The 26,157-nt window shown below is 43.3% G+C and overlaps 1 protein-coding gene and 1 non-coding gene across 3 annotated transcripts in view; both read right to left on the bottom strand.

Moving 5' to 3' along the window:
* Positions 1-14,867, bottom strand: part of PTPN1 (protein tyrosine phosphatase non-receptor type 1) — a 71,217-nt gene extending 56,350 nt beyond the window's left edge. Inside the window, exons 1-2 of one of the 2 annotated variants that reach the window (XM_053573626.1) lie at positions 14,596-14,815; positions 4,398-4,598 (exon numbers count right to left, since the gene is read on the bottom strand). In XM_053573626.1, coding sequence (XP_053429601.1) covers positions 4,398-4,400 — 3 coding nt within the window. In that variant the 5' untranslated portion in view covers positions 4,401-4,598; positions 14,596-14,815. Of the gene's footprint in view, positions 1-4,397; positions 4,599-14,595 lie in introns of both variants that reach the window. The other variant, XM_053573624.1, reaches the window with a different exon arrangement.
* A 9,058-nt stretch (positions 14,868-23,925) lies between these two features.
* LOC128574386 (small Cajal body-specific RNA 11) lies at positions 23,926-24,015 on the bottom strand. Its single transcript, XR_008376754.1, has one exon. It is a non-coding gene; the product is annotated as a small Cajal body-specific RNA 11 (non-coding RNA).
* Between the last annotated feature and the right edge of the window lie 2,142 nt (positions 24,016-26,157).

The following is a 26,157-nucleotide window of genomic DNA, read 5'->3' as shown; positions in this document are numbered from 1 at the left end:
AATGCCTAAAAACAAAGACTTATCACTTAGCCATTTGAGAGTACGATAACTATCAGTAAACTTAAGTTATTTTATAAGTTACTTGACTTGAATCACTCAAAGTCATTTGTCTACCAAGAATTGCTAATAAGCAGACCACGTAGTGGGCTAAGCCGGCCAACATCATTAAAACTACCCCTTAAAATTCATAACAAATAAATGAGACCTTTATTCTGATAGCATCAGCAGCAGATCAGAAGGCTAGCCACATATTTTCAATTTATTCTTAGTGTGCAGGTTAATATTTGAAAATTCTTTTCAAAGATCTTTATTTTACATATTAATTAGATTATAATTAGGCAGTAGGGTCTTTACAAATTAGGCAGTGGGGGTCTTTACAAAGACCAAAGATATCTGCATGCACACTAGCCTAAAGTTCTCATTTCATTTCAATGAGTACTGTCTGCCTGTCTACTAAGTGCAATGCAACATAGTCCTCCTGGGCCATAAAACTGACAATGAAACAAACATCATCCTCCTGAAGATGACAGACACCTTCACTACAGGGTGGCATGATGTAATAACCTCCACCATGCTCCCAGGGTTCACAGAGGCCACTATGGCAGTCAAGGTAAAAAGTAATAGGAAAAGAAATAGATCAGGAGAGTAAAAATATATACACTAAGAGATAATGCATATGCCCTGGTGGGGGGTGGGGAGCAGGAGGAGAGTTAGGATCAAAGAGGAATAAAGTAAAACACCCTATGCTTTCAAGCCTGGATGATACTTAACATGACAGAGAAGGGCACAAAAGAGTCAATCCCAGATTAGAGAGTCCAGAGAACATATGGGACTCACTCCTCTTTGCCCTTCAGATGTCCCCTTAGGTACATTATCTTTATAGACTATCTTCCATCTGTTTCACATGCTCCCAGTCCCGATTAAGATACTTCTGCAGCATCTGGGACCTAGACCTATGAAAGCTCTTCTCATTTTGAACTAGGATTTGCTCTCTTGTCAGCCGCTTTAAGGACAAGGACCAAGTCTGTCTTGCTTACCACTTAGCCCCACTGCCTAACACAGTGCCAAGTACCTAGTAGCTGCTCACACTTGTTGAATGACTCAACGGACTCGGTCCGCAAAGAGTTTACAATCTAGAATAGAAGGGCAAATGAAAGATAGACAAAAAGCTTCATGGAGAAATTGGTCTTTAGTTGTTGATTTTAATTTTATACATATGGATAGTATAAAGTTGCCAAGGCATCATACCACATGTTCCAAGAGTGCAAAAACACTGACCTGGTTTCATCCTTTTGGAATTCAGCTTTTGCACCTTTTGAGATACAGATACAAAACTTAGCCCAAAGACCTTGGCTGTTTTACAATGAGAAAGAATCTTCCTTATCTATTGCTTGTTCTAATTGGCTATATACAACATGCCTCTACAGAATAATAAATATTTAAGAAAGATCAAAGAAAAAGCAACACATCCCACAACATAATAAGCACTTTTGTTGCTAAACAGGGATAGACTTTCTTTTTTGGAGACAGGATCTCACTCTGCTGTCCAGGCTAGAGTGCCATGGTGTCAGCCTAGCTCCCAGCAACCTCAAACTCCTGGGTTCAAGTAATCCTCCTGCTTCAGCCTCCTGAGTAGATGGGACTACAAGCAACAGCCACAACATCCAGCTAATTTTTCTATTTTTACCAGAGACAGGATTTCACTCTAGCTCAGGATGGTCTCAAACTCCTGAGCTCAACCAATTCAACCCACCTCAGCCTCCCAGAGTGCTAGGATTACAGGCCTGAGACACTGCGCCAGACTGAGACCTTTAACAATACACGTTCCTTGCAATTTATATATTTATTTTCTTTTTTATCATGGCTATTGTTTATTTCATCCCTTGACTGAGAGAACAAGTTAGAGAAAATCTAATCACGAGTTTCGACACATGACAAATGATATCATTCTTGACCAAGTCACAAAGCAAGTCATTAAAAACATTACTTTGTAGATTTCTCAGTGCAAATATACTTGGGCAAGTCGTTCTTTTTATCAATTCCCATAGGGCCACCTAATTTAATGTCTAAGTTGGTCATCACGAATAGTTCCTGGAAATAACTGAACATGGGACAAAAATATAGTTACACTCAGTTGCGTGAGGTGGAAAAAAAATAATGGTGGTGGCTTCCAATTTCCTCAAAATAACAGCAGAAGAGAGAAAAAGAAAAGAGGAAAAAGGAAGGACAGGACCTGGCCTGGGATTTTATCCTGGACTTACTGTCAAAGGCACTCTTCGGAGCCTCCAACCCTCCATTTCTTTGCTTTGATTTTTACAAAGGATAATACATCAACCACTTAGAAAGCCAAACGTCACGTTAGTGCTAATATTAACATCAAACTTCCAGAGAAAGCTCAGCTTGGAACAGGCGTCGCCAACTGAAGTGCCTCCAAGGGCCAAGTAGTACACACAGATGAGGACAGAGCGAGCCTCCGTGGGGCTGTGGTAAACTGAAAAGCACACATCCCCAGGGGCCAGGCCCCTCGGCTAAGCTACATCCCTTCCTGCTCCGAAAATGTACCTGATGAGCCAATACAGGCTCAGACACAGATTTCGGGATTTTTTAAGAGAAGCCAGAAATCCAGATTTGTATGTGATTTCTCCAGATTTATTTAGAAATAATGACAATAAAACTCCTCTTTTACATTTCTTCTTCTTATTTATTTATTTATTTTACTGGAAGCCCTATGGATTTTGGAGAATAGTTTTCTTAAAAAAAAAAAAAAAAAAACAAACACCGTGTGAACCAAGCAAAGTATGACTGTAGGTGGCCAATTTGTGACATCTAGGTAAGAAGTTAGAAAACTGGGCAAAGGTCAAAAACTATAAACCACCTCTTCATACATCCTAACAGATCAAGGAGGTGTAGCACAATCCCTGGTCCCTCTCTGGAAGCTGAAATGAATGACTACACTGCCACAATGGTATTATGAAGCTGGACACAGGACATGGGAGACCTGGCAGAGAAGAACACTGAGGCTCTGAGACCTAAGTGTCATCATAAAATATTTTCTGCTGTTACAGACCAATTGATGGTATGTGAATGTTAGCTATAGTGGGCCCTGATCAAAGGCAGTCTGTGAAGCAGACTGTATGTTTCTCTCTCAAATAGGAGATTCTGGTCCAATTACAAAACCCAACATTCCTCTTTAGACAGAAGAATTCTAAAAGGAACTGCATTTACCCCATGTGGCATTCAGTAATTTTATAATATAATCTGATTTATGTCCTCACAGGGCATTTTATTATTTTGAAGGACATCAATAATACATTGTTCAAGTTTTAATTTGACTTAATATGAAATTTGAAAGTTCTGCCCTACTTTTAGATAAGGGGGAGCATCCAGCAGGAGTAGGACATGAAGCCCCAATTTTTTCAGAAAGCTCCAGGCTCCTCATGTGACTATTTTAATTGTAGGTCAGATCCAAGTCATGCTAAAAGGCTGCCTGGTCTGATGATTACATTTTATAGTGCTGTATAGAACTCTCAAGGTCCCACAATAGTCAAAGGCAGACTCAGAACCCAAACCCAGGTTCCCTGAGTCCTTTTTTTCCATTACTTCATATGTCCCTGGGGTATGTATGTTCAGGGTGGTTGGTGAAGGGCAACAGGGCAGCCTGAGACTGCAGCTTTGAAAAATAACTGTTCTGTGTGATGCTAACCGGTATTTTGGAGACAGACACTGGCCCCTGCCCTTGGGAGCAAAACGCTCTATCAACCAAAAGGTCAGGCTGGGAAAAGTTTCCTATATACAGCCCAGCAAAGCCCTGCTTTCATACCTTGCAAGGCTGGTCATAACCTTTTAAAAATCCTCTAATACCAGCAATGCCTTTTTAATTACTGACTTGGAAAAAGAGTTTTAAATCTCTATGAAAGAATCTAATTTACCTGCTGAAAAAGTGGGCGTCACTAAGCAAAAGCATCAATGATTTAAAAATAATGTTACTACTATTACAACTTCCAAAGCCCCAGAAATTATTTTTTGAAACGCAGCCAAGTATAGAACATACATTGTGTTCTACATTCAAAATGTGTCTTTCTAGAAAGCATGTTTTAATGGCAAAGGACAAGAAGCAAGCTGTGAAAGGGAGACTAAAATTAGCTCAAACCACAAATAACCTAACATACTTATCGCTTCCTTATGATCAACCTACAAAAATCAAACATTAAAGGCATTTACAAAACTGAAGGTATGATGCCAACTGAATCCTGTAACTTCAGCTATATCCTTTCTTCCTTCTAAAATGTACCTGGCAGGTAAACATTACCAAAGGCTGACATTTTATTAATTTGAAGGCAAGTACAAGGGAAACCATTAGAGCTCGATTTTTGCCTTGTAAATAAAACAGCACGTACCATGCAGTTCTTAAGTGGTTACACGGGTAGCCACCTCCTCAAACTGAAGATAGGAAATTTTAGATGAAGGCCCACACCCATCTCCAGCTGCAGCTCCTGCCGATGACTAGGAACATACCAGCCTTCTACTTCAAACCAAAGGCTGCCTCCATCTTCTAAAGCCATTTTATTTCCTACTTTCAAAAGCAACATCTTCCAAGCCTGTTGGGAAACACAAAAGTCTGTCGTCATCAAGTCGTGGAACAAGTTGCAAAAGGTGGCTTAGCTGACAAATATGCATTCATGAGTAAAAAAGGCATGAGGTTTGTTAAACTTCAACTATTTTTACAGTGCTTCTCTCTGCATAATCCCTATGTTTTGGTAAATTTTGTGACAAGTTTTCTGAGGCAAAGTCAAGATCATAAAGGATGAAAACAAGTGGTTAAACCGACTAAGTGCCACTGGGTACTCTTCAAACTTATTACTCAAACTCTCAAAAGCATTCTCATTAGCAGGCAGAAAAGTAAGGGAAAGAAGCAGCTGTGAGTAGTTATTTGTGGTAGATGTGGTAGAAACAGACGAAAGAAAATGCTGCTAACAGCACTAATATTCCTAGAACTTGATTAAGAAAAACTGTCAGTAAGACTCTAAAGATATTTAAAATGCTTAGCAATGGTTCTCTGCTAGGTACATAAAGGGGCATTAAAACCCAGCAACATGAGGGTGTGGATTCTCAAGGAATGTTCAGGAGATGTGGACCAGCTGATCCTTAAGTGTAGCTAAACCAGCTGGCATGCTGGGGACTACTCCAAAACTGTGCCTTTGAGCCTGTCACCCTGACGCAGCTTAATGCAACTTTTTTTTTTTGAGACAGTGTCTCACTTTGTCGCCCTCAGTAGAGTGCTGTAGCGTCACAGCTCACAGCAACCTCAAACTCTTGCACTCAAGCGATTCTCTTGCCTCAGCCTTCCAAGTAGTTGGGACTATAGGCACCTGCTACAACGCCCAGCTATTTTTAGAGACGGGGTCACACTCTTGCTCAGGCTGGTCTTGAACCCCCAAACTCAGGCAATCTACTCGCCTCAGCCTCTCAGAGTGCTAGGATTACAGGCATGAGCCACTGTGCCAGCCCATTAATGCAACTTCTTGATCCCAGCACCATCTGCTTCACCCCACCTCCGAGGATGATACTAAAGACTCTGGCAACAGGGAATGTCCAGGGAGTAGAGAATAATAATGGTGATGCTCTTCATTCAAAGGAGTTATCAAAATACAGTTCAAATCAGGGTGAAAACAACAAAGCAAACAGTGATGCCAAAAACCCATAAGACAATATACCTGACCCCTCCAAAAAAAACCACTGGATACGTTCCTAGAGGTGCCTTCTCTCTGTGCAAAACTTAGGCACACAAATATTTATGACTCGGCAAAGCACATTTTGCCTTTATCCTTACAAAAGAAACTAAGCCCTGACTATTTAAATAGTGAAGCAGTAATTTCCCCCAAAAAGATAAATATAAAAGTGACAAATGTTTGGCCATCAAAGGAATTTACAGCTAATTTACCCATTATGCTAAATGCAAGTCTGTTTATGTGCTCTCTTGAATGTCGTTATATTCGGAAGTGATTTCATCCGTAGACATTTTTTAAGTAACCCATGTTCTTTTTTTTTCTTTGAGACAGACTCTCACTCTGTTGCCCTGGGTAAAGTGCCATGATGTCATAGCTCACAGAGACATCAAACTCCTGGGCTTAACTCTTGCCTTAGTTTTTCTATTTTTAGTAAAGACTGGGTCTTGCTCTTGCTCAGACTGGTCTCAAACTCCTCAGCACAAGGGATTCACCTGCCTTGGCCTCTCAGAATGCTAGAATTAGAGGCATGAGCCACTGCATCCAGCCTAAGTTTCTAAGAGAATTCAAATTATTTTAAATAATTATTTGATGCTGACACTCCTATGAATAATTTGCAATAATGTACAATCCTCCAAGTAACCAGCACTCATGAGAATAAAAATTAGCTGAGCTGGCCAGCTGTGGTGACTCACACCTATAATCCTAGCACTCTAGGAGGGCGAGCCAGGTGGATCACTTGAGCTTAGGAGTTCAAGACCAGCCTAAGCAAGAGCGAGACCCTGTCTCTACTAAAAATAGAAAAACTAGCCCGGTGTTGTGGGCACCTATAGTCCTAGCTACTCAAGAGACTGAAGCTCTTGAGCCCAAGAATTTGAGGTTGTTGTGAGCTAGGCTGATACCACAGCACTCGACCCAGGGTGACAGAGTGAGACTCTATCTATAAAAAAAAAAAAAATTTCGCCATTTGCTGGAATTTGGTGCGGCAGTTTCTAAATAAGATTCTTCAAAAGGAAGGATGTCAATACAAATCCATTAAGAAAAAAAAATAAAGTCAGGAGAAAAATGTTTTATAACAAAGATAAGGAAAGACTTTTCCTTCTTCAATCACTAATACATTTAATTTTCAACATATAATTTTGAAAGCCTAGTTTTGCTATGCTCATCTTATCTTTGTTGCTCACCCACAAAAGCCACAAACACAGTCAAGGCTTTTCCTTCTTCAGCTGTAAAAGAAAAATATGCCTCAGTGTCTAGGAAGAAACCTCTAAAGTAAAATACCCAAGACCACTCACACCAAAAAGTTTATCCCAACAAGTGGGCTAATCCTTAAGAAGGATTTAGAATTTCCCAGTATAGTACTAGATTAGGAGCAGTAAGGAATATGTGCATTTCCCAGAGAAAATACACACCGTTAAGGGTCACTTTGCCCTGGGAACTGAGTCATTATTACAGAGCTGACTTCTTGAAGCACTTAATCTAATTATCATGGGGTATCCAGAAAAGTTTTTACTGCCTTGGTAGAATCATAAGCATTCAGACCTGTAAACTGAACTATGTCACAAATTTTTTAAAGATAAAAAGAGGACTAAAATTATTTATCAGTAGTTAGTATTATTTTGTCTGCAGTTGACTTATACTCAAGTCCAGAGATCAACAGATTTGGGAGCTAGACTTTTCTTTAGCTTTTTGGGGGGGACAGGGGGAATCTTCCATGTGAAATGGTCTTGATTCCAGTTTTCAGACGTTCAAAATTTACAAGCTGTCAGCAAGATAACTTGCGGTTATGTCAAACTGCCTTGAAAGGCAGAGGGCAGCAGCTAATAAAATTTGAAGACCACGTCTACATAAAGTAAAGCATTATCTCTAAAACACTGGAGACTTAGGTACTTTCTTCTCAAACATAGCAGATGTGTTAACAATCATATTATTCAAACAAAGCTTAAGCCAGATGTAGGTTTCTTTCTAAAATTACAACATAAAGGGCAGCTACTCTTAGTGTACCTAGCTGGGGCTCAATCTTTCGTAAATTCTCAAGAATCAGTTCCTCTATCTTTTACAGGAAAAACCACCCAATTGCTACTTACAGAAAAGTTGCAAGCGTAACTTGTGTGACAAGGCTGCTCATTTTCCCACATTACTAAATCAAATGAACTTATTTGAAATGCTTAATGCCTCTTGAGAAAAAAAGACCCAATTCTTTTGAGTTGTTAATGTTACTCACAACCTCCTGTAAATTTTTTTGCCTAACTGTATCCACCTACACCTCACAAAATCGAGTAACCACTGCAGTATTTACAAGGATTACTTCAGGAACCTTAAATTCTCTTGGTAAGTACATTAAGGACTTTTATTAACTTGAAATTAATGATCGGTTAGTCTAGGATATTTTTACAGAGGAAGGAACCAAGCACAAAGGAACAAAGTAAGGAACAAAGTAAGGAACCCATGCAGCACTATTAGTGGGGCAGCTGAGGCTACAACTCATACCCAGGTACTAAGAACACAAGAAAAAACAGAGATCAGACTACTCTCCTGGCCTTAAGGGTGGTTTGCCTTTGCCATTTATCATGTGGAAAAAAAAATAGAAGTCTTTGTAAGTGTTGTGATTTTATGGAGAACCATATTACATATCCCAAAATTTTTTAAAAATTATGAACCCACTATAAAGCCCCTCTAGAAGGCTTGTAAGAACTAGTCAAGAGTAATGAAGACAGTGATTCAACAATTCTTAGAGACAGACATATTACCTCCAAGTTGGCTATTAAGGTTCACTTTAGGCCAAGTACAAATTTACTGTTAAATTTCAAGTGTGTGAAACAAAATGTTGGTATCAACTTCTAAACTGGGTAAGAATTCAAGCCTTTCTTCCTAAGTCACTTGACAGTAGGCAAAGCTAATTCACCTCATTAGGTAAATTACCTCAAAATGTGGGGGTGTTTTCCCAGAGTGGCCTCTGCCATTGGTACTAAAGTGGGCTAACTGATTTGTTTCTGTCCTTCCCCCTTCTCACAGAATGGGATTTGAGAACCTACTTCGTATATCTTCATTATGTCAGGCTAGCCAAATGCTGACAACCAATTCAACCCCAACATTTGGTAGGCACCTACTTCGTGCCAGATGCAGAGGATTCCAAGATGAATGAACAAGCTAGAACAGGTGAGCTCAGCAAGCTCGGGCTCTACAGACCCAGGATATAAAGAGGCGGCTGCAATGACAGCAGGGCTTTGCAGGAGATAGGCGTCAGTTATGTGGAAACACAGACGTGACAGAGCAAAATTCTAATGTGAGGAAGCACAGATTTGAACTGGAAGGTGCAAGTTAGAATTAAAGGGACAAGTATCCTAGACCAAGTGCTGAGAGTTTGGAGAATGCCGCCCCTTCTGATGTGGCTTAGAATGGAAGCCACATGGGAGGGGATGACTGGAACTTGGTTGCCATGTTAAGCAGTTCGGGCCTTACAGGTATTATGAAAGCATCAGAAGAAGTTACACAGAGCACTGACAGGCTCCGATCTAGTTTTAGAGCAATTACTCTAGTGATAACGTGAAGAACACACATGGCGCAGGAGAGGGGAACGTGGAGGAACTGCAGTGACCATGTTAACGGGTAACTAGTTTCACCCATTTCTACAGTGTGAAGCTAGAAACAACTGCAGATCTACAGGCACAACAAGAACCTAGACCACTGGGGGAGTGGAAAGGACGCCGTGGTGACTCACCAACAAAATGTGGCAGAATCACGGACTACTGCAAGTCCTCAGCTTTCCTGGATGCCCAAGATGAGGACATGGAGTAGCTGGTGTCAAACTACACTGTCTGAGAAACAAGGGCCCAGCTAGAGTTCCAATTTTCCTGAACGCAGGCAACGTAAAGGAACAAGCACAGCCTATGTGCTGGTATTAGCTGTTATCAGGAACACATGCGCATGAACCCTGTAGAGAGGAATCCCATAATGTGCAAAATCTACATGGGCCTTCAGGTAGGCTTCAGGAAGAGGGCTTGTTATAGTAAAAGTACAGCATAGAACAAAAATTCCCAGAAGGATTCTGCAACCTAAAAGATCAGAAAACAGACGGTTTTCTTTAAAAAAAAGAAAAGAGGGCGGCGCCTGTGGCTCAGCGGGTAGGGCGCTGGCCCCATATGCCGAGGTTGGTGGGTTCAAACCCAGCCCCGGCCAAACTGCAACAAAAAAAAAATAGCCGGGCGTTGTGGCAGGCGCCTGTAATCCCAGGTACTTGGGAGGCTGAGGCAAGAGAATGGCCTAAGCCTAGGAGTTGGAGGTTGCTGTGAGCTGTGTGACGCCACGGCATTCTACCAAGGGCAATAAAGTGAGACTCTGTCTCTACAAAAAAAAAAAAAAAAAAGAACAAAAGGGAAGAAAGCCAAAAGGCACTTATTTTAGCAGTTTATAGCTGAAAAACCTCCACAGGAAATTTCTTATTCACTTCTGTCATGAAATTCAGCATACATTCAATTACATCATTCAATACCAGGTATTTTAATAGGTTTTGAGGAGCAATTCATGCTTAAATGCAAGGATCCCAAGGGTAGATAACAGGCAGCTAAAAACCATTTGCATTCCCATTATCCCCCAGCTGACTTTTCAGAACCATCTGACATGGTTTGCTTACTTGCAAAAGCACCAAAGTATCCCTATAAATACACCAGGGATGTCAAATAAAGATAGCAAAAAGTTCTCTCCACTATTTCTACTTGTGCTCCCAGTTAATAGCAAGCAGTCCAGACAATTACAAAAGTCTCTACACCATTTCTAAAGTGCTGATCAGACACCTAAATTTAGTTCACTCAAACCAGGCTAAATGAGAACATTTAGATCTAACTGGTCACTCAAGATGACAAGGAACTTCCCAGTCTCTCCATGTCATTTCCGTTTGTCTCTTTTTAAGTGAAGTGAGTCATAGCATATAGATCTTTCTCCTCTGCACAAAATAGTGCCCCACCACCACCACCCCGGAAGAGAATGGTATTTAAATCAATATTATTGGGAAGTTTTTTGGTTTTTTTTTTTTTTTTTTTTAAAGAGACAGAGTTTCACTTTGTCGCCCCTGGTAGAGTGCTGTGGCATCACAGCTCACAGCAACCTCCAACTCCCGGGCTTAGACAATTCTCTAGTCTCAGCCTTCCAAGTAGCTGGGACTACAGGCGCCTGCCACAACACCCGGCTATTTTTTTTGTTGCAGTTTGGCTGGCCGGGGCCGGGTTCAAACCCACCACCGTCGGTATATGGGGCTGGCGCCCTTCTCACTGAGCCACAGGTGCTGCTCAACATTATTGGCAAGTTTTAATATTCAGCTTTTTGCAATATAAAAATATAAATTGTACACACTAGTAAGGAATTTCAATGAACTGTTGTTGTAACAAGGTTTTAACCTAGTCAGGCATTAGATGGTATTTCACAATGAAAACAGCTATAAAAAACAAATATCAAATGGAAAAGTGGCCCACTTTACAAAGCCTGCCTCTAACACGTAATCAATCTTGCCTTCAAGTCATGACCTACTGTTGCAATCTCCTTTATCTGAAATGATCAAATCATTCACACTGAAGAGTAGTAAAGATGTCAGAGAATCAAAGAATTTAGAGTTGAGGCATTAAAGCCCCACCTGACCCAAACCCTCTTAAACTACAGCACATCAGCTATTTTCATGCATTCAAGCCTCTCCCCTGTTCCTCTAGCTTGCTAAAACTAAGCCTTTTCCTTATCTGGACTCTCTTCCCTCTTCTGCACAGCTAGACCAACTCAATATGGGGCTCACCAAGTATTACTTCCACTTTTCAAACCCGATGATTAAAATCGTTTAACTATAACTGGGACAAAAAGCATTCAAGTATGACAACATACTGTGTTTTCACCAAAATGCTATTTAGTAGTTGACACGTAAACTATTTAATGTCATTTAATATAGTGACCAAAATGTAAAAAAATAAATTGTTTAAATGCTAGGAACAATGTGTAAAGCCATCCACACAGGCTAGCAAAGCTTTATTTGGTTTCCAGCTTTAAAAATTAAAAATAGGGTCATGCTCACTTATCAAATTGAGCTAGCATAGAATCTTGGCTCAAAAAACATTTCTAAGCTGCCACTTTCCTCAGCACTCAAAAGTCCATCTTACCCTTTTTTCTTTCCCAATTGTTTTCAAGTTTTTTGCATCTTTTTGTTCTAATTAGAAAAGAAGTTAGAATGGTGAGAAATGACTATACTATTCTGTTAAAACAAAGTTTTAAGCAGAAGTTACATGTTATTTTTCTAATCACAAAAGACCAGGCAAGCTCAAAATATGACAGGCTCACACTTTTAATCTCAGCACTTTGGAAGATCAGCCGGAGGATTACTTGAGGCCAGGGAAACAGAGTGAGACCCTATTTCTACAGATAATGGAAAAATTAGCCAGGTGTGGTGGCCTGCCTATGATCCCAGCTACTTAAGAAGCTGTGGTGGATCAGTTGGGCCCAGTGAGCTACATGTATGTTAGCACCAATGCACTCTACCCTGGGCAACAGAGCGAGACCCCCATCTCAAACACAAAACAAAACAAAACAAAAATATGACTTTGTATAAGGCTGCCCTCATTTTGACATGCTATGAAATTAATTTTTCAAACATGCCATTTTTAATGTGCATATTTCTTTGAGTCCTTGAAAAGCAATGGTTTGGTAAACTGACACATTTTGGAAAATCAGATACTTTATAGACTCATTTGAACTCTACATTTCTAAAAATGCCATAACTGTATGATAAAGGGCCTTTTTTAAACTTAAAAAGGAGCTTCTGACTTCGATTTTGGAAAAGAAAAATATCTGCATGGTAGACATTAGAAAAACCCAGTGACAATTCAAAAGAAACCACCTTCAGGAATGTGACAATCCATTCAAAAGCTGGGGCAATCTCAATATCTTGACTAACTTGTAGGGTTTAAAGGTGGTAAAGAAACTTAAGAATAATGAGAGAAATTAACTGAAGACCAACACACTTCACCCTAGTAGCATTTATAATATGCATCTCTTGTTGCCAATTTAGTTTCAGCATAAAAGATTTCCACCCACTTGCAATGGTGTATATATCATAATGGACTCCAACACTTCAGACAAACAATTTTCATTTAAAGCCACTTTAGAGTCTAATGCACTAACTCTGATACAGAAAATGTATCTGGGCACCCCCAAAGTCATTCAATTACCAGACATGGAATACAAATTTTATATATTCATCAATTATACTTATATAGATTACAATGGTTATAAATATTAGTCTACCAGAAACTAATATAGATTACAGTCCAAATAAAAAGAATCGTGTCCAATAAGCTGAATGCAAATCCACATGAAATCAAGGCTTCCAAAAAAAGGTTTTTGTTAGTCAAGCATACCAAAGAAGTGCTTAAAGCTTTTTTCCTTTTTAAGTGAAGTTCAAAATGGATTTTTTTTTTTTTTTTTTTTTTTTTTTGGCCAGGGCTGGGTTTGAACCCACCACCTCCGGCATATGGGACTGGCGCCCTACTCCTTGAGCCACAGGCGCCACCTTCAAAATGGATTTTAACATTACAGCTGATGGATCTCATAATTTGGCTTTTGAGCCTATAAACTGAAAACTGCTTCTCCCTTTAAACAAGTAACAAAATCTCTCTATTCTGTACATCGCTTATTTAAGATACAGGACGAGTGTGGTTTTGGTTAATCCTCACAACCCCCGCAATGACATTTCCCGGTAATCAGGAGTACATATTTTCTTTAGAGGATTTAGCTGCTTGTGAAAGAAAACCTCTTCGTGTTTTTAATGTTTTACAGATACGTGAGAAACCCTACCTTACTAACTTTTTATTAATGAACCACCATCACCCAAGAGTAGGTGAGAGCTGGAAGACAAAAGATTATCTCAGCCATGACCAAAGAACAAGATGGTCATTGAGGAAAGATGCTATTTTAGAGAGGGTTAAAACATTAACCTTCCCTATTCCCTGCCTGAAAGGATGTTCTGGCCTCAGTGGAGAGAGTACTGCAGGCATTCTGGCTGGAAGGCTCTCCAGTCGACCATTCTCTTGGCTTTCTGTTCCTCCTCATTGAGATCACAGAGCAGATGTCTCTTCCTCAGACAGACCTGCCCTGATCTAAGATAGCCGGCCTTCCATGCAGTCACCCTCTACCCCATAAGGATGTTCTCGTCACAGCACTTCTCATCAACGGAAATTATTTGCTTTTGTGCTTGAGTACCCTATTCACCTTAGCTCCACTAAGGACCGGGTCTCGCCTGTCCTGTTTAACAAACACTAACTATCTCCAGTGCTTAGCACGGAATAGGTAAGTCAGTTCATAGCCAATAAATGAATGAGCAGAAAGAGGGAAGGGGACTGTCATCCTTGGGACTCGACGCATACTGAGACCAGGGGAAAGGAAATGTGAAGGAAGGAGGGAGGAGTAACCTTTTCCCCCCAGGGAGACAAAGGAAGAGAGTCTGAGGTGGTCCAGTCCAGAAGAAGGAAGTGGTGGGGGTGTTAAATCAACCCCAAGGGACAAAGAGTGGCTAGCCAGGGGGGCGGGGTCGGGGGCGAGGGATTCACGATGGAAGCGCAGATGGGCGGCTCCCAGGCTTGAGGGGCTACCAGGCCGGATGATGTGAAGTAGGTAGAGGATCGAAAGGAGCTGCGAGTCCCAGGCGAGATGCAGACCCACCGAGGGACAAAGAGAGAGGGGGGCGGCCTGCACCGCTCTGCGATCTAACCCTCAAGCTGTCTGGGCGAGGCGGAGGGCGGTACCCGGAGAGAGAATGGGGCATGGGGGGGGGCGGTCTAAGCAGAAGGTTCACGCGGCCTAAGAGAACCGCCCGCTTCGTTGCGGGGCGCTCCCGCACCTGGTAAATGGCCGCCCAGCTCCCGGCCTTGTCGATCTGCTCGAACTCCTTTTCCATCTCCATGACCGGCCAGGGCGGCTGCCGCGCTTCCTCTTCGGCCCACTGCGCTTTCTGCCGCTCCAGGCCGCGTCGCGCTCTTAGCCCCGGAGGCCCGCTGCAAGCCTCGATCGCCACCGCTACCGCCGCCCTAGCCGCCGCTGCTTCTTCATGTCAACCCGGCAGCCGGAAGTACGCACCGCGCCTGCCACGAGCTCCGCCCCTCAGAAAGAGAACCAGTCAGCAAGCACTTCCGCGGGGCGGAGCAGGGGGAGGGGTTAGGGGAAGCGGCCTCAGCACCGCGAGAGGTCTGGTAGTGCGCGCGCTCGCCCCTCCCCTCGGAGGCTTCGGGCTCGCGGAGGGCGCGCGCCCGTTGCCTAGGCGACCCCGATAGCCCCGCCCACGGCGCGTGGGCTTGCAAAAGACAAGTCTTGACTTCCAGGCTCCGCTTAGCGGCTAGAGGCAAAGCGAGTGACCTTGATTTAGTCCTGCTTCTTTTCTGCAGCGCAGAATCGGCGCTGGCCTCAGTGCTCCAACCTGGAGTGTGGGCGGAGGGCAGCATGCCCCACGTTTCCTGCCTCCCGCCTCAGACCAGATATCCGCCTCTTTTCCTGAAACCTAGGAGACCTTAAAATTCACCGGACTACTGGGGAATAGCCCCTACTCTGGAAGGCTTGTGCTTCTGCACGAAACTTCTGTTCAGGTGCTGAATCCTGGAGTGCTTTTCAATTTCACAAAGTATCAAGGAAATCTTGCCCACAGTGAACAAAGTGGAGCACGAATTCTGTGGTGAATTATATCAAATAAGAAGCACAGGAGACCGACCTTTCAGACTAAGCTCCTGCCCTGGGCCCTAACAGACCAGACTAAAAATCAAAGTGGAGTCACTCATGCAAAAGTTCCAGTCACTGGGCGGCGCCTGTGGCTCAAAGGGGTAGGGTGGTGGCCCCATATGCCGGAGGTGGCCGGTTCAAACCCAGCCCCGACCAAAAAAAAAAAAAAAAGAAGTTCAGTCACTAAGGACCTTGCAAGAAATCAGAATAAACAATCTGATTTCCCAAACTGGCCAGTTCCAGTCAGCATGATAATGAAGTTCCCTGTTCTTTTAATTCATCAACAAAAAGTAACTTGATGTTAACCAATCCGTTATTTCTCTATTGATTCTGTTCCCCTCTTCCTGCCCTCCACGGAAAGCAAATTTGAAGTGACCTATCTACTTTTTGTTTTTTGTTTCTGCTTTCTTCAGTCCTTTTCTGTCTATAAAACCAAACTCTTTTGCTCATTGGAACACTCATTCTTGTTTATGAAATGAAGTCTTGCCCAATTCTAGAATCGGAAATAAAGCAAATTAAGATCTTTACATTTATTATAATTTGGTCTATTCACAATTAACAATTGCCTGGAAAGTGAGTTGAAGAATGCAGATTCCTGGGCCCACCTCCAAAAGAGTCATATACCCCTGGTCTGGGTGTAAGGTCCAGGAATCTGCATTTAGGGGTAGTCAGGTTGCCTTTCCTGGAGCTCTAATTTAAACCATCCACCTCTGGGCCTTGCACACGTACACACACACACACACACACACACACACATATATATTTTTTTTTTTGTAGAGACAGAGTCTCACTGTACCATCCTCAGGTAGAGTGCCGTGGCGTCACATGGCTCACAGAAACCTCTAACTCTTGGGCTTACACGATTCTCTTGCCTCAGCCTCCCGAGCAGCTGGGACTACAGGCACCCGCCACAACACCCGGCTATTTTTTTGTTGCAGTTTGGCCGGGGCTGGGTTTGAACCTGCCACCCTCGGCATATGGGGCCGGCGCCCTACTCACTGAGCCACAGGCACCATCCTATATATATATATATTTTTTTAATTATTTTTTTTTTTAGAGACAGAGTCTCACTTTGTCCTAGGTAGGGTGCTGTGGCATCCCAGCTCACAGCAGCCTCCAGCTAGCAACCTCCAGTTCTTGGGCTTAGACGATTCTCTTGCCTCAGCCTCCAGAATACCTGGGACTACAGGCGCCCGCCACAACACCTGGCTATTTTGTTGTTGTTGTTGTTTCAGTTTGGCCTGGCAGAGTTCAAACCTGACACCCTTGATATATGGAGCTGGTGCCCTACTCACTGAGCCACAAGCGGCGCCTGGCCTTGCACTTTCATATGGAGATTGTGAACTCCTTGAGGTCAGAGAATCTAGGGGTCCTCAAACTGCTGCCCGCGGGCCACATGAGGCGGTATGGATTGTATTTGTTCCCATTTTGTTTTTTTACTTCAAAATAAGATATGTGTAGTGTGCATAGGAATTTGTTCATAGTTTTTTTTTAAACTATAGTCTGGCCCTCCAACGGTCTGAGGGACAGTGAATTGGCCCTCTGTTTAAAAAGTTTGAGGACGCCTGATCTAGAGGCTTGACCAGAGCAGCTGCCTGGTATTATCAGCTTTCCAGCTCATTCCTTGAGTTCTTGTGGCAGACACTGTGACAGGCATTCCAAGTACACATTCTCATTTAATCTCCCATTTTATAGATAAGGAAACTGAGGCGCAAAGAAGCAAAATCATTTGTCTAGCTTAACACTGCAGGTTAGTATGAAAACCAGGATTCTAACCTGATCTTCAAAGAGCTTGCTTTGGAGCCAGGCTTTGTGGGTACAAATTCCAGATCTACTAAATACTAGTTGTACAATCTTGAAATTATCACTAATCTCTGAGCCTCTGTGCTCTCTATCCTTTGTAAATGGAGATAATAAAAGCGCCCACCATCTCAGGGCTTAGGTGAAGAGGGAGTGAGTACATGTCATGGTCTTAGTATAGTGGGTGGCTCATTAAATATTAACTGTCATTACTACATACCTTTAAATAATAGCTAATGGGGAGGTAAAAGAATTCTTATTGAATCTATGTAGCTGCTTTGATAGGACTTAACAAAAGATGCTAATTCTGGCAAAAGGGTTGGTAGCTCCACTGGGAAGCTACCTAATTTAAGTCTTAGCTCGTTTAAGTGAATCTCCAGATTTCATATATACTCCTCCCACCCTTATGTTATTTAAGTTCTAGTTTTTCTGGAACTCACAGCCCTGAGAGCTCCTTGGAACAGAAAACAGGACTACTTCATTCCTAACCCTGTACACCAAGCTAAGTAAATAAATCAAATGCCCATCTGAAACCCAAGTGGCCCTGATGCCTACAAGGGGATGCAACCCAGGGACTGGAGCAGCCTTTGAATGGGGCCAAAGTCCTGTGTTGACAGAGCCATGCTCCTTCTGAAGTCTCTTGGGGAGAATCATTTCTTGCCCCTTCTATCGTCTGAGGGCTCCAGACATCCCTCCGCTTTTGGCAGTATCACCCCAGTCTCTCCCTCACTCTTTACATGGTTTTATCCTCTATGCTTCCTCCTCTTCCGTCTAATCTCTCTCTGACTCATTCTTTTAAGGGCACCTATTGTTGGATTTAGGACCCGCCCTAATCCAGAATGCTTTGTCAATTCCAGGTCACCCAGATGATCTCATCCTGATATCCTTAAATGAATTACCTGTGCAAAGACCCTGTTCCCAAATAAGGGCAGAGTCATGAGTACTGGGACTTGGACATACCTTTTGGGGGGCTTCACTCAATCCTGTCAGACAGTGTCCGAGGGTGAAACCTTGTCCCAAATATTGCTTCTGGATGAAACCACTAATTTCAGTTATCACCTTTGCCTCATGTCCATTCTTCGCATAGCAGAGAGAGAGAGCTTTTAGTTTTTAAATCGTGAAACCCTCCTATGTAAAACCCTCCACGAGCTCCCGATCTTACTTAGAATAAAACCCAAATAATTCCTAACCCTGGCCCACAAGACCCATGGGACCTGGCCCCTGCCTACCTCCCAACCTCTCTCCCCCTGGCTTCCTTCACTCCAGTCTCCGTCCCCTAATACACTGAGCTAAATCCCACCTCAGGACCTTTGCACCAATTGTTCTACTCCCTGCATCTTGTACATCTTCTCCGATCTCAGGTCAAATGTCACCTCCCCAGGTCTTCCCTGGGCCACCCTCCCTAAAATAACCCCCACTCACTCTCTAGCACAGACCTCATTTATTTGCATCTTAGCACATCTCTCTGACTTTGGTTTTTTTTCCTGGCTTGTTTCTTTCTCTTGGCCTCACTATTGTATTCTCTGAGTGCCCGACATTTGGTTGGGAGGAAGGACTTAAGGTGCCGGAGTCCCTATGAGCTTTGGCGTTGATCTGCAAAGCTCCAGTGCATCTCTGCCAAGGTCTGGCCTAGAACCAGCCACGCCCTGGGATCCCTCTGTGATGTGGTGGTGGTAACTGGAAGTCTTTAGTGATGACTGGTTAGAAAATAAACAAACGATCGTGTGTCATGATGGCTGAAAGCTTTTCCTATCAGGCGTGCCCGAAGAATGGTCTCATCCTGCTTCTCCTCTGGCCTTTCCTTCACAGATTTAGCTAATGGAGGAAATCAGCTCTACAAATCAATGACCCATTAAGTTTTTTAAATGTCCAAAGAGTTGTCAGTGGAGGAGAAGGATGGCTGTTTACTAAGCCTCCAGCAGAGCACTGACTCCTGACTGAGCCATGTTCACAAGTTCCCTACAAAAATGTGAGAACAGTTCTGAGAACCTGAGATCCAGAAAGCCCCCAAACTGAGTCTCTAATGAAATGTCACTTCCTCAGAGAGGCTGTCCCTTCTGACCACTCCTAATAAAAGGGCCCTCTCACTCTGTCCCTTCTCCTTCTTGGCACTTACCAGACATTTGTGCCTTATTTTTTTCCTAGTGTTACCATATGGTGTTATGTATTTGTTTTATGTGTTTATCGTCTGTCTCTGCCATTAAACGTAAGCTTCATGAAGAAAAGAGACTTAGTTGATTTGATTCTCCTGGGTCATCCCCAGGAGAGCCCACTAGTCCTTGGAAGGTTCCAGAAATGAGATGACAGGGCATCTTTTCACCTCCCAGATTCAGAGCTCGAGGGTCGTCAGGATCATTCTGCTCCCTTCACTGACCACTGGGGACATATATGCAGGCAGGGACGTGCTCTCCACTCTGAGATTCACAAGTACTCACCTAGGGGAGTTTGGGCACCTTTCAGGCTGGCTGAAAGCACTAGAAACTGGATGCACAGAGCAAACCATGGTACCTAACAGGGTTACCTCAAATTTTGAATTTCCCAACAGCCAGTCCTGCAAGCCTGGTGTTATCCCCATTTGACAGATGACAAAATACGCTTATCTGCTCAGGGAAGGGTATAAAAGGTGAAATCAATGAACACCCAAGTACAAAATGCTCACATGCCAGAGGGTGGTAGAGCATCATGGTCCAGTACTTCAGGAGCTTCTACATCCTGGGTCTGCTACTCACTCGCTTTTAGGCCTGAGCAAGTTGCTTAACCTCCTGGTGTCAGTCTGGATACTTTCCAGTGGGAAAAACCCAATTGAAAGTGGCATTTGCAAAACGGGGAATTTACTGGCTCATGAAACCTGGAAGTCCAAAGAAGGCTTGCTTCAGGCACAGCCAGATCCAGGGGCTCAAACAATGTCATTGTGACTCGGTCTTTTTCCCAGCCCTCTTATCTTTCTCCCTATGTGCCAGCTTTTCTTTCAGGCAGGCTGACCTCCAGCAGGGATCAGGATGGTCCCAGCAGCCCTAGGCTTGCGGTCAGCAGAGTAACTCCAGCAGAAAGAGCTCCTATTCCTTGGTGGGTTCAGCACAAGTTATGGCCTTGGGTCTCATTGACCCAACTGAGCTGCACATGGCGTCTCTAAACTAATGTCATATAGATAGTAAGCAGTCAAGTGGGACTTAGATACAGGTGGTCTGGTTTGAGCCTCTGTGTTCTTAGCCATGATGCTATGCAATCTCTCCAAGAACTCCCATGAGCTCTAATAATAATAATAATAATGAAGATAATAATAGTGATAATTGTTACTTAACACTACCACTATGAAGCCTTATAGTATTATGATCCCCTTTGAACTGTGGCACAGAGACGTTAAGCGACTTGGCTGCAGTCACACAGATAAGTAAATGGTGGAGCCAGGATCTGAACCCAGTTTAGTTCTACATACTACTTCCAATTCTGAAATGTTATTATTATTATTTTTTTATGAGATAGAGTCTCACTACGTTGCTCTCGGTAGAGTGCTGTAGTATCATAGCTCACAGCAACCTCAAACTCTTGGGTTGGAGTGATCCCCTTGCCTCAGCCTCCCAAGTAGCTGGGACTACAGGTACCCACCACAACACCCGGCTATTTTTAGAGATGAGGTCTCTCTCTGGCTCAGGTTGGTCTCAAACCCATGACCTCAGGCAATCCACCCACCTCAACCGCCCACATGCTAGGATTACAGGTGTGAGCCACCACACCCAGCTCCCTAGTTCTAAAATATTATATAAAAGTTCTGCACCATTTTGAAACTCATTAGAAGGTTTGCAGCCTAGAATCTCCTTACTCACATCTTCACTGGTCTCCTCCACATTTTTTTTTTTTTTTTCTGAAACAGAGTCACACTCTATTGCCCTGGGTAGAGCGTCATGCCATCATAACTCACAGCAGTCTCAAACTCTTGGACTCAAGCTATCTTCTTGCCTCAGCCTCCCAAGTAGCGGGACTACAGGCACCCACCACAATGCCTGGCTAGTTTTTCTATTTTTAGAAGAGACGAGTTCTCACTCTTGCTCAAGCTGGTCTCGTACTCCTAAGCTCAAGCAATCCACCTGCCTCAGCCTCCCAGAGTGCTGGGATTATACGGGTGAACCACTGTGCCCAACCTCCCACTTGAATCAAGACTTTCCCATCTCTCTACCACCCAGAAAACTTTTAAAACTTCACTGCAAGCCATTAAAAACAAAACAAAAATAAATACATAAGTATAATCCCAAGCTGCCCATCAAGTAAGTGTGACTTCCCTGGTGGGAGGAGGAGGCATTCAAGGGGAACTGGAGCAGTCACATGTTTTCTGAGAAAGAAGGGTCAGAGGCGTGGGGGAAAGTTCGAAAGGGAAGTTGGACCCAGAGATGAAAACCAAATCCAGCTCCACACTTTTGGCAAAGGGGGAGTTAAAGGAAGATTTCCAGGTTGCACCCACAGTGATTCCGGGTGTGGATTTTAGAATCTAGATGATTTAGGCTCATGTGCCCCGGGACAAGTTCCTCACACTCTCTGATCTTGGTTTTCCATTTTTTATGTAAGGCAAAGGGGTATGATGATTAACCGACGTCGTGTGGATAGAACATTCTGCCTGGTCTCTAGCTCATGGCAAGGAGTCCATAAATGTGGCTATTGTCATTATATTAATAATTGTGTGGGTTGCTGAGTGGAAAAAGCAGGCTGTCTCCAGATGTTTCCATAACATATGTTGCAATCTGCCATTTTACATCTCTGTTTTTTGTCCTGCTGCTGAAGATAAGCAGGGCCAGCTTCATGGCTGTGTGTGTGCAACCCATGTGATTGCCCACTTGGTTTGCTCCGCTGTCATTGTCTTGAAATTCTTAATAATTTTTGACAAGGAGGCCTGCATACTCTTTTTGTCTTAAGCCTTGAAAATTAAGTAACTAGTTCTGAAGATGAGATTTATAGTCTTCAAATTCTTGAAGAGGGTTTGAAGCTGTTTCTGTCTTTGAAGATGGAAATGGTCTTTCCCCTTTATTCTGGGAGAAATCCCAGCTCTTGGGGGAAATCCTAAAACAGTGACATTACCCAGATGCATATTTCCCATACTAAGTTGTATACTTTGTTTAGTAAGAGTAATTAAACACGTAGCAGACATTAACTAAGGGCCAGGCTTTACACTAAGCGAACACTTACCTTTATCTCTTTCAATCTTTTTGACAACTGTCATCAACCTAATTCCACAGATGAGGAAACTGAGGCCTGGAGTAGTTATGCGACTTATCCACCATCATAAGCAGCATCAGGATAATGTATATATCGTATTTTTTCTATGTATAATGCACTTCCATGTGTAATGCATACCTACTTTTTTTGGCACAAACTTTCAAGCAAAAAAAAATTTCATTTTAATTTTTTAATTCAAATCCAAAGCTTAAAGCTTGCAGCAAAAACCACTGCAACGTTTTCCAAGGGATTTTCCAATACCTTTCGTGAAACTATCAGCTAGATTGTTAGCTCCCATCTAAAGTGTACAAAGAGAAATACTTCAGTCTTTGTTGGCCGAAAATGCTTTTGTTGCAAGTTCATTGGAAGTTCAACAAAACTTTTTACCATATTCCAGGGCTTTATTTTGCATATTGCTTTCTAGGATAACACTTTTAATGCATATACATACATAAAAGAATTAAAAACATTTCTATAAACACAGAATTAGAACTACCCATGTATAATGTACATTCTTATTTTTCCCTCAAAAATGTGAGCAAAAGCGTGTGCATCCTACACAACAAAATACGGTAAGTTGTGTGAATCTGTGGCTGGACAGTAACCTTTTAGAGGTGAAGAATTAATTTCAAAGCTTGGATTTAAGTGTTCCTGGAGTCCCTGGGAGAGGTGTGTGTCTTACTGATCAAGTATTTGCTTCGGTCGTTTCTGTATCTGAAAGTGGAAATGGTCTTCTGTTTGAGACTTGATCCTGCAGAGAAGGCTGGGCTGGCCTGAACTTTTCTTCCCCTTATGCTGGAAGAAAGCCTGTAGGGAGAGGACTCCCATTTGGGGTGGCTGAAAGGACATTGCCATTTGAAGGAATGTGCTTACAATTCTCAAGACAGCTTCACCCAAGTCACGGGGAAGGGAACTGCATGGGGCACCACGTGGAGATGGAGCTTTTTTCCCCAAAGGATGTGGATTTTTCTGCTGCCCCAATCCTGGGGTAGGCAAGGAAGTCAGACTCACTCTGGGACTTGGAGGGAGGGGGTACTTTTGCTTTATCTGGGGCAAGAGGAAGAAGAGGGTGTCCTAAATTCTAGAGAGGAAGGCAGATTGGCTCCTGTGTGACATGATGCCCGGGAGAAAGGAGGGTAGAAATCAGCAGGGGAGAAGCACGAAGCATAAATAAATAGCTCCAGGACCTATTTATTTATACAATTTAATTTTGTGTTCTCATTTTCTGCACTGTAATTCCCACTTGTTATCCCCAAGCCTTCGGTAAAGTTTTATTCACTACTATAGGTTCATTTTAGCTGTTGGGTCAGATACTAATTGTGCTCAATATCAATTCTCATCTTCTTCTGTATTTTTAAACATTTTTTTGTTTAAGTCTTTAATCCATTTTGAATTAATTTGTATATGTGGCGAGAGGTAGAAGTGTGTGTATTTTTTATTTTCTTTTTAGTCCTAATTTGTCCTCTTGTGCCATTAAGAGCCACCACTATTTTTAGGACAGAGCTCCTGAACTGAGAGGTAGGTTGCTGTGTGTCTGGCCAGACTATCTTTTCACAGAAAACAGGACTGAGGCTGGGCACATGCTTGCTCAGCTAGAGACTACATTTCCCATCTTCCCTTGCAACTACATATGCCATCTGACTGCATTCTGACCAATAGGATGTGAATGGAAGTGATGGGGTCCACTTTTATTTATTTATTTTTTTTTTTGTAGAGACAGAGTCTCACTTTACTGCCCTTGGTACAGTGCCGTGGCGTCACACGGCTCACAGCAACCTCCAGCTTTTGGGCTTATATGATTCTCTTGCCTCAGCCTCCCAAGCAGCTGGGACTACAGGCGCCCGCCACAACGCCCGGCTAGATGGGGTCCACTTTTAAATCATGCACCTAAAGGGTGGGTAGAGGGGACAGTGTGGGGATGTGTGTGTCTTTCTTTCACTTTTTCTTCCATCCTGCTTCCTGGAATGTGACATGGTAGACACCAAGTTCAACTGTGCATATAAGGGCATCATGGTAGAAATGAAGAACACAATGGAAGGCCCAGAGACTCTGACCCCATAGACCTGCCCCATCAATGCCAGACTGGTCATGCACACTTTGCTACATGGGAGACACATAAAAGGGCTGATACTCAGCTGACATGCACAGCTGCAGTCATCCTGGCTGCTTGTGGGCAGTGTTTAGATTGTTTAAAAATAAACTTCTGCTTTGTTTAAGCCACTGTTGAGGGTGGGGTCTCAGCTACAATAACTGAGCCTATATTCTAATTAATCCAGCCATGTTTGGGGGGGGCTGGTGAGGAAGAGAGCTGGGTGTCACTTCCAGGGCAAGATGGTCTTAGGTACAGGAGCAGCAAGTGCAGGCAGTTAGAGATGGCAGACAGGGCACTAGAAGCCCTGGTGGGAATGGCTCAGGTGGTCCATGAGACTTGTGAACAACACTCAGAGATTCTGAGTAATGTCCTACAGAAAGAACCTGAAGAATTTTGGACTTCTTAGAGTCATGGGGTACCATTGTTGGATATTAAAAGGGAAGCTGGGCGGCGCCTGTGGCTCAGCGGGTAGGGTGCCGGTCCCATGTGCCGGAGGTGGCGGGTTCAAACCCAGCCCCGGCCAAATTAAAAAAAAAAAAAAAAAAAGGGAAGCTGGACATTTAGGGGACAGCTATGGTTATAAGCAGCGCTCTATGAATGTTAATTCCCTTCCACACACACACGGTGGGTTGCTTCCCTGCTGGTTCCCTTCCCTCTTCATCTTGGCTGACAGAGCCTACCCATTATGACAGAGCCTGAAAGAGGGAGCTGGCCCTTTTCTAAGCCTCCCTTGCAGTAGGGCATGGGCATGTGACTCAGTCCTGGCCAGGGGCACATGTGGCCAAGTCTGTCTAGGAGCTTCTGGGAAAGGTTTCCCCCTCTGGTAGAAGATACCTAGGGGAGGAATTTTTTCCAGCAGGCTAAGATGAAAGAGAAAAGAGATAGAAAGCACCTAGGTCCTTGACAACATGGCTGGGTTGTGGAGCTGTCCCCAGAAAGGCCTGTCTCTGAACTTACATGAAGCGATCGTAAATATTTTTACTGTTTAAGCCACTTTGGGTTGATGTTTTTGTTACTTGCAAGCCAGAGCACGATAACGGATACATGGTCTTTGTCTTCTGTCTCTACCTTCCTCCAGCCCTGTGGGTCTCAAATTTCGCCATGTTCTTTCCCCCAGAACACTTGCTTTGGAAGTCAAAGTCTTTTAGAAACCAGTGGCGCCATCTTTTTTTTTTTTTTAGACAGAGTCTCGAGCTGCTGCCCTGGGTAGAGTGCTGTGGCATCACAGCTCACAGCAACCTCCAACTCTTGGGCCTAAGTGATTCTCTCGCCTCAGCTTCTCAAGAAGCTGGAACTACAGGCACCCGCCACAACGCCTGGCTATTTTTTTTTTTTGGTTGTAGTTGTCATTGTTGTTTGGCAGGCCCAGGCTGGATTCAAACCTGCCAGCTCCAGTGTATGTGGCTGGTGCCCTAGCCGCTGAGCTACAGGCGCTGAGCCTACTGGTGCCATCTTGTTACCACTGTCCTAAATAAGAATCTCCCCGCTCACTCCTTACTTCTTCATTTCAGGAGCAAGAACTGTGCCCAGCGGGGCAAAAGCAGAACTTCAGCCTTCCATTTGGGTATGAATCGATTCTCTTGTATTGGTCATAGC

The sequence above is a fragment of the Nycticebus coucang genome, chromosome 21 (assembly GCF_027406575.1).
Source record: "Nycticebus coucang isolate mNycCou1 chromosome 21, mNycCou1.pri, whole genome shotgun sequence".
NCBI lineage: Eukaryota > Metazoa > Chordata > Mammalia > Primates > Lorisidae > Nycticebus > Nycticebus coucang.
This window is presented reverse-complemented; position numbering and strand designations above follow the sequence as displayed.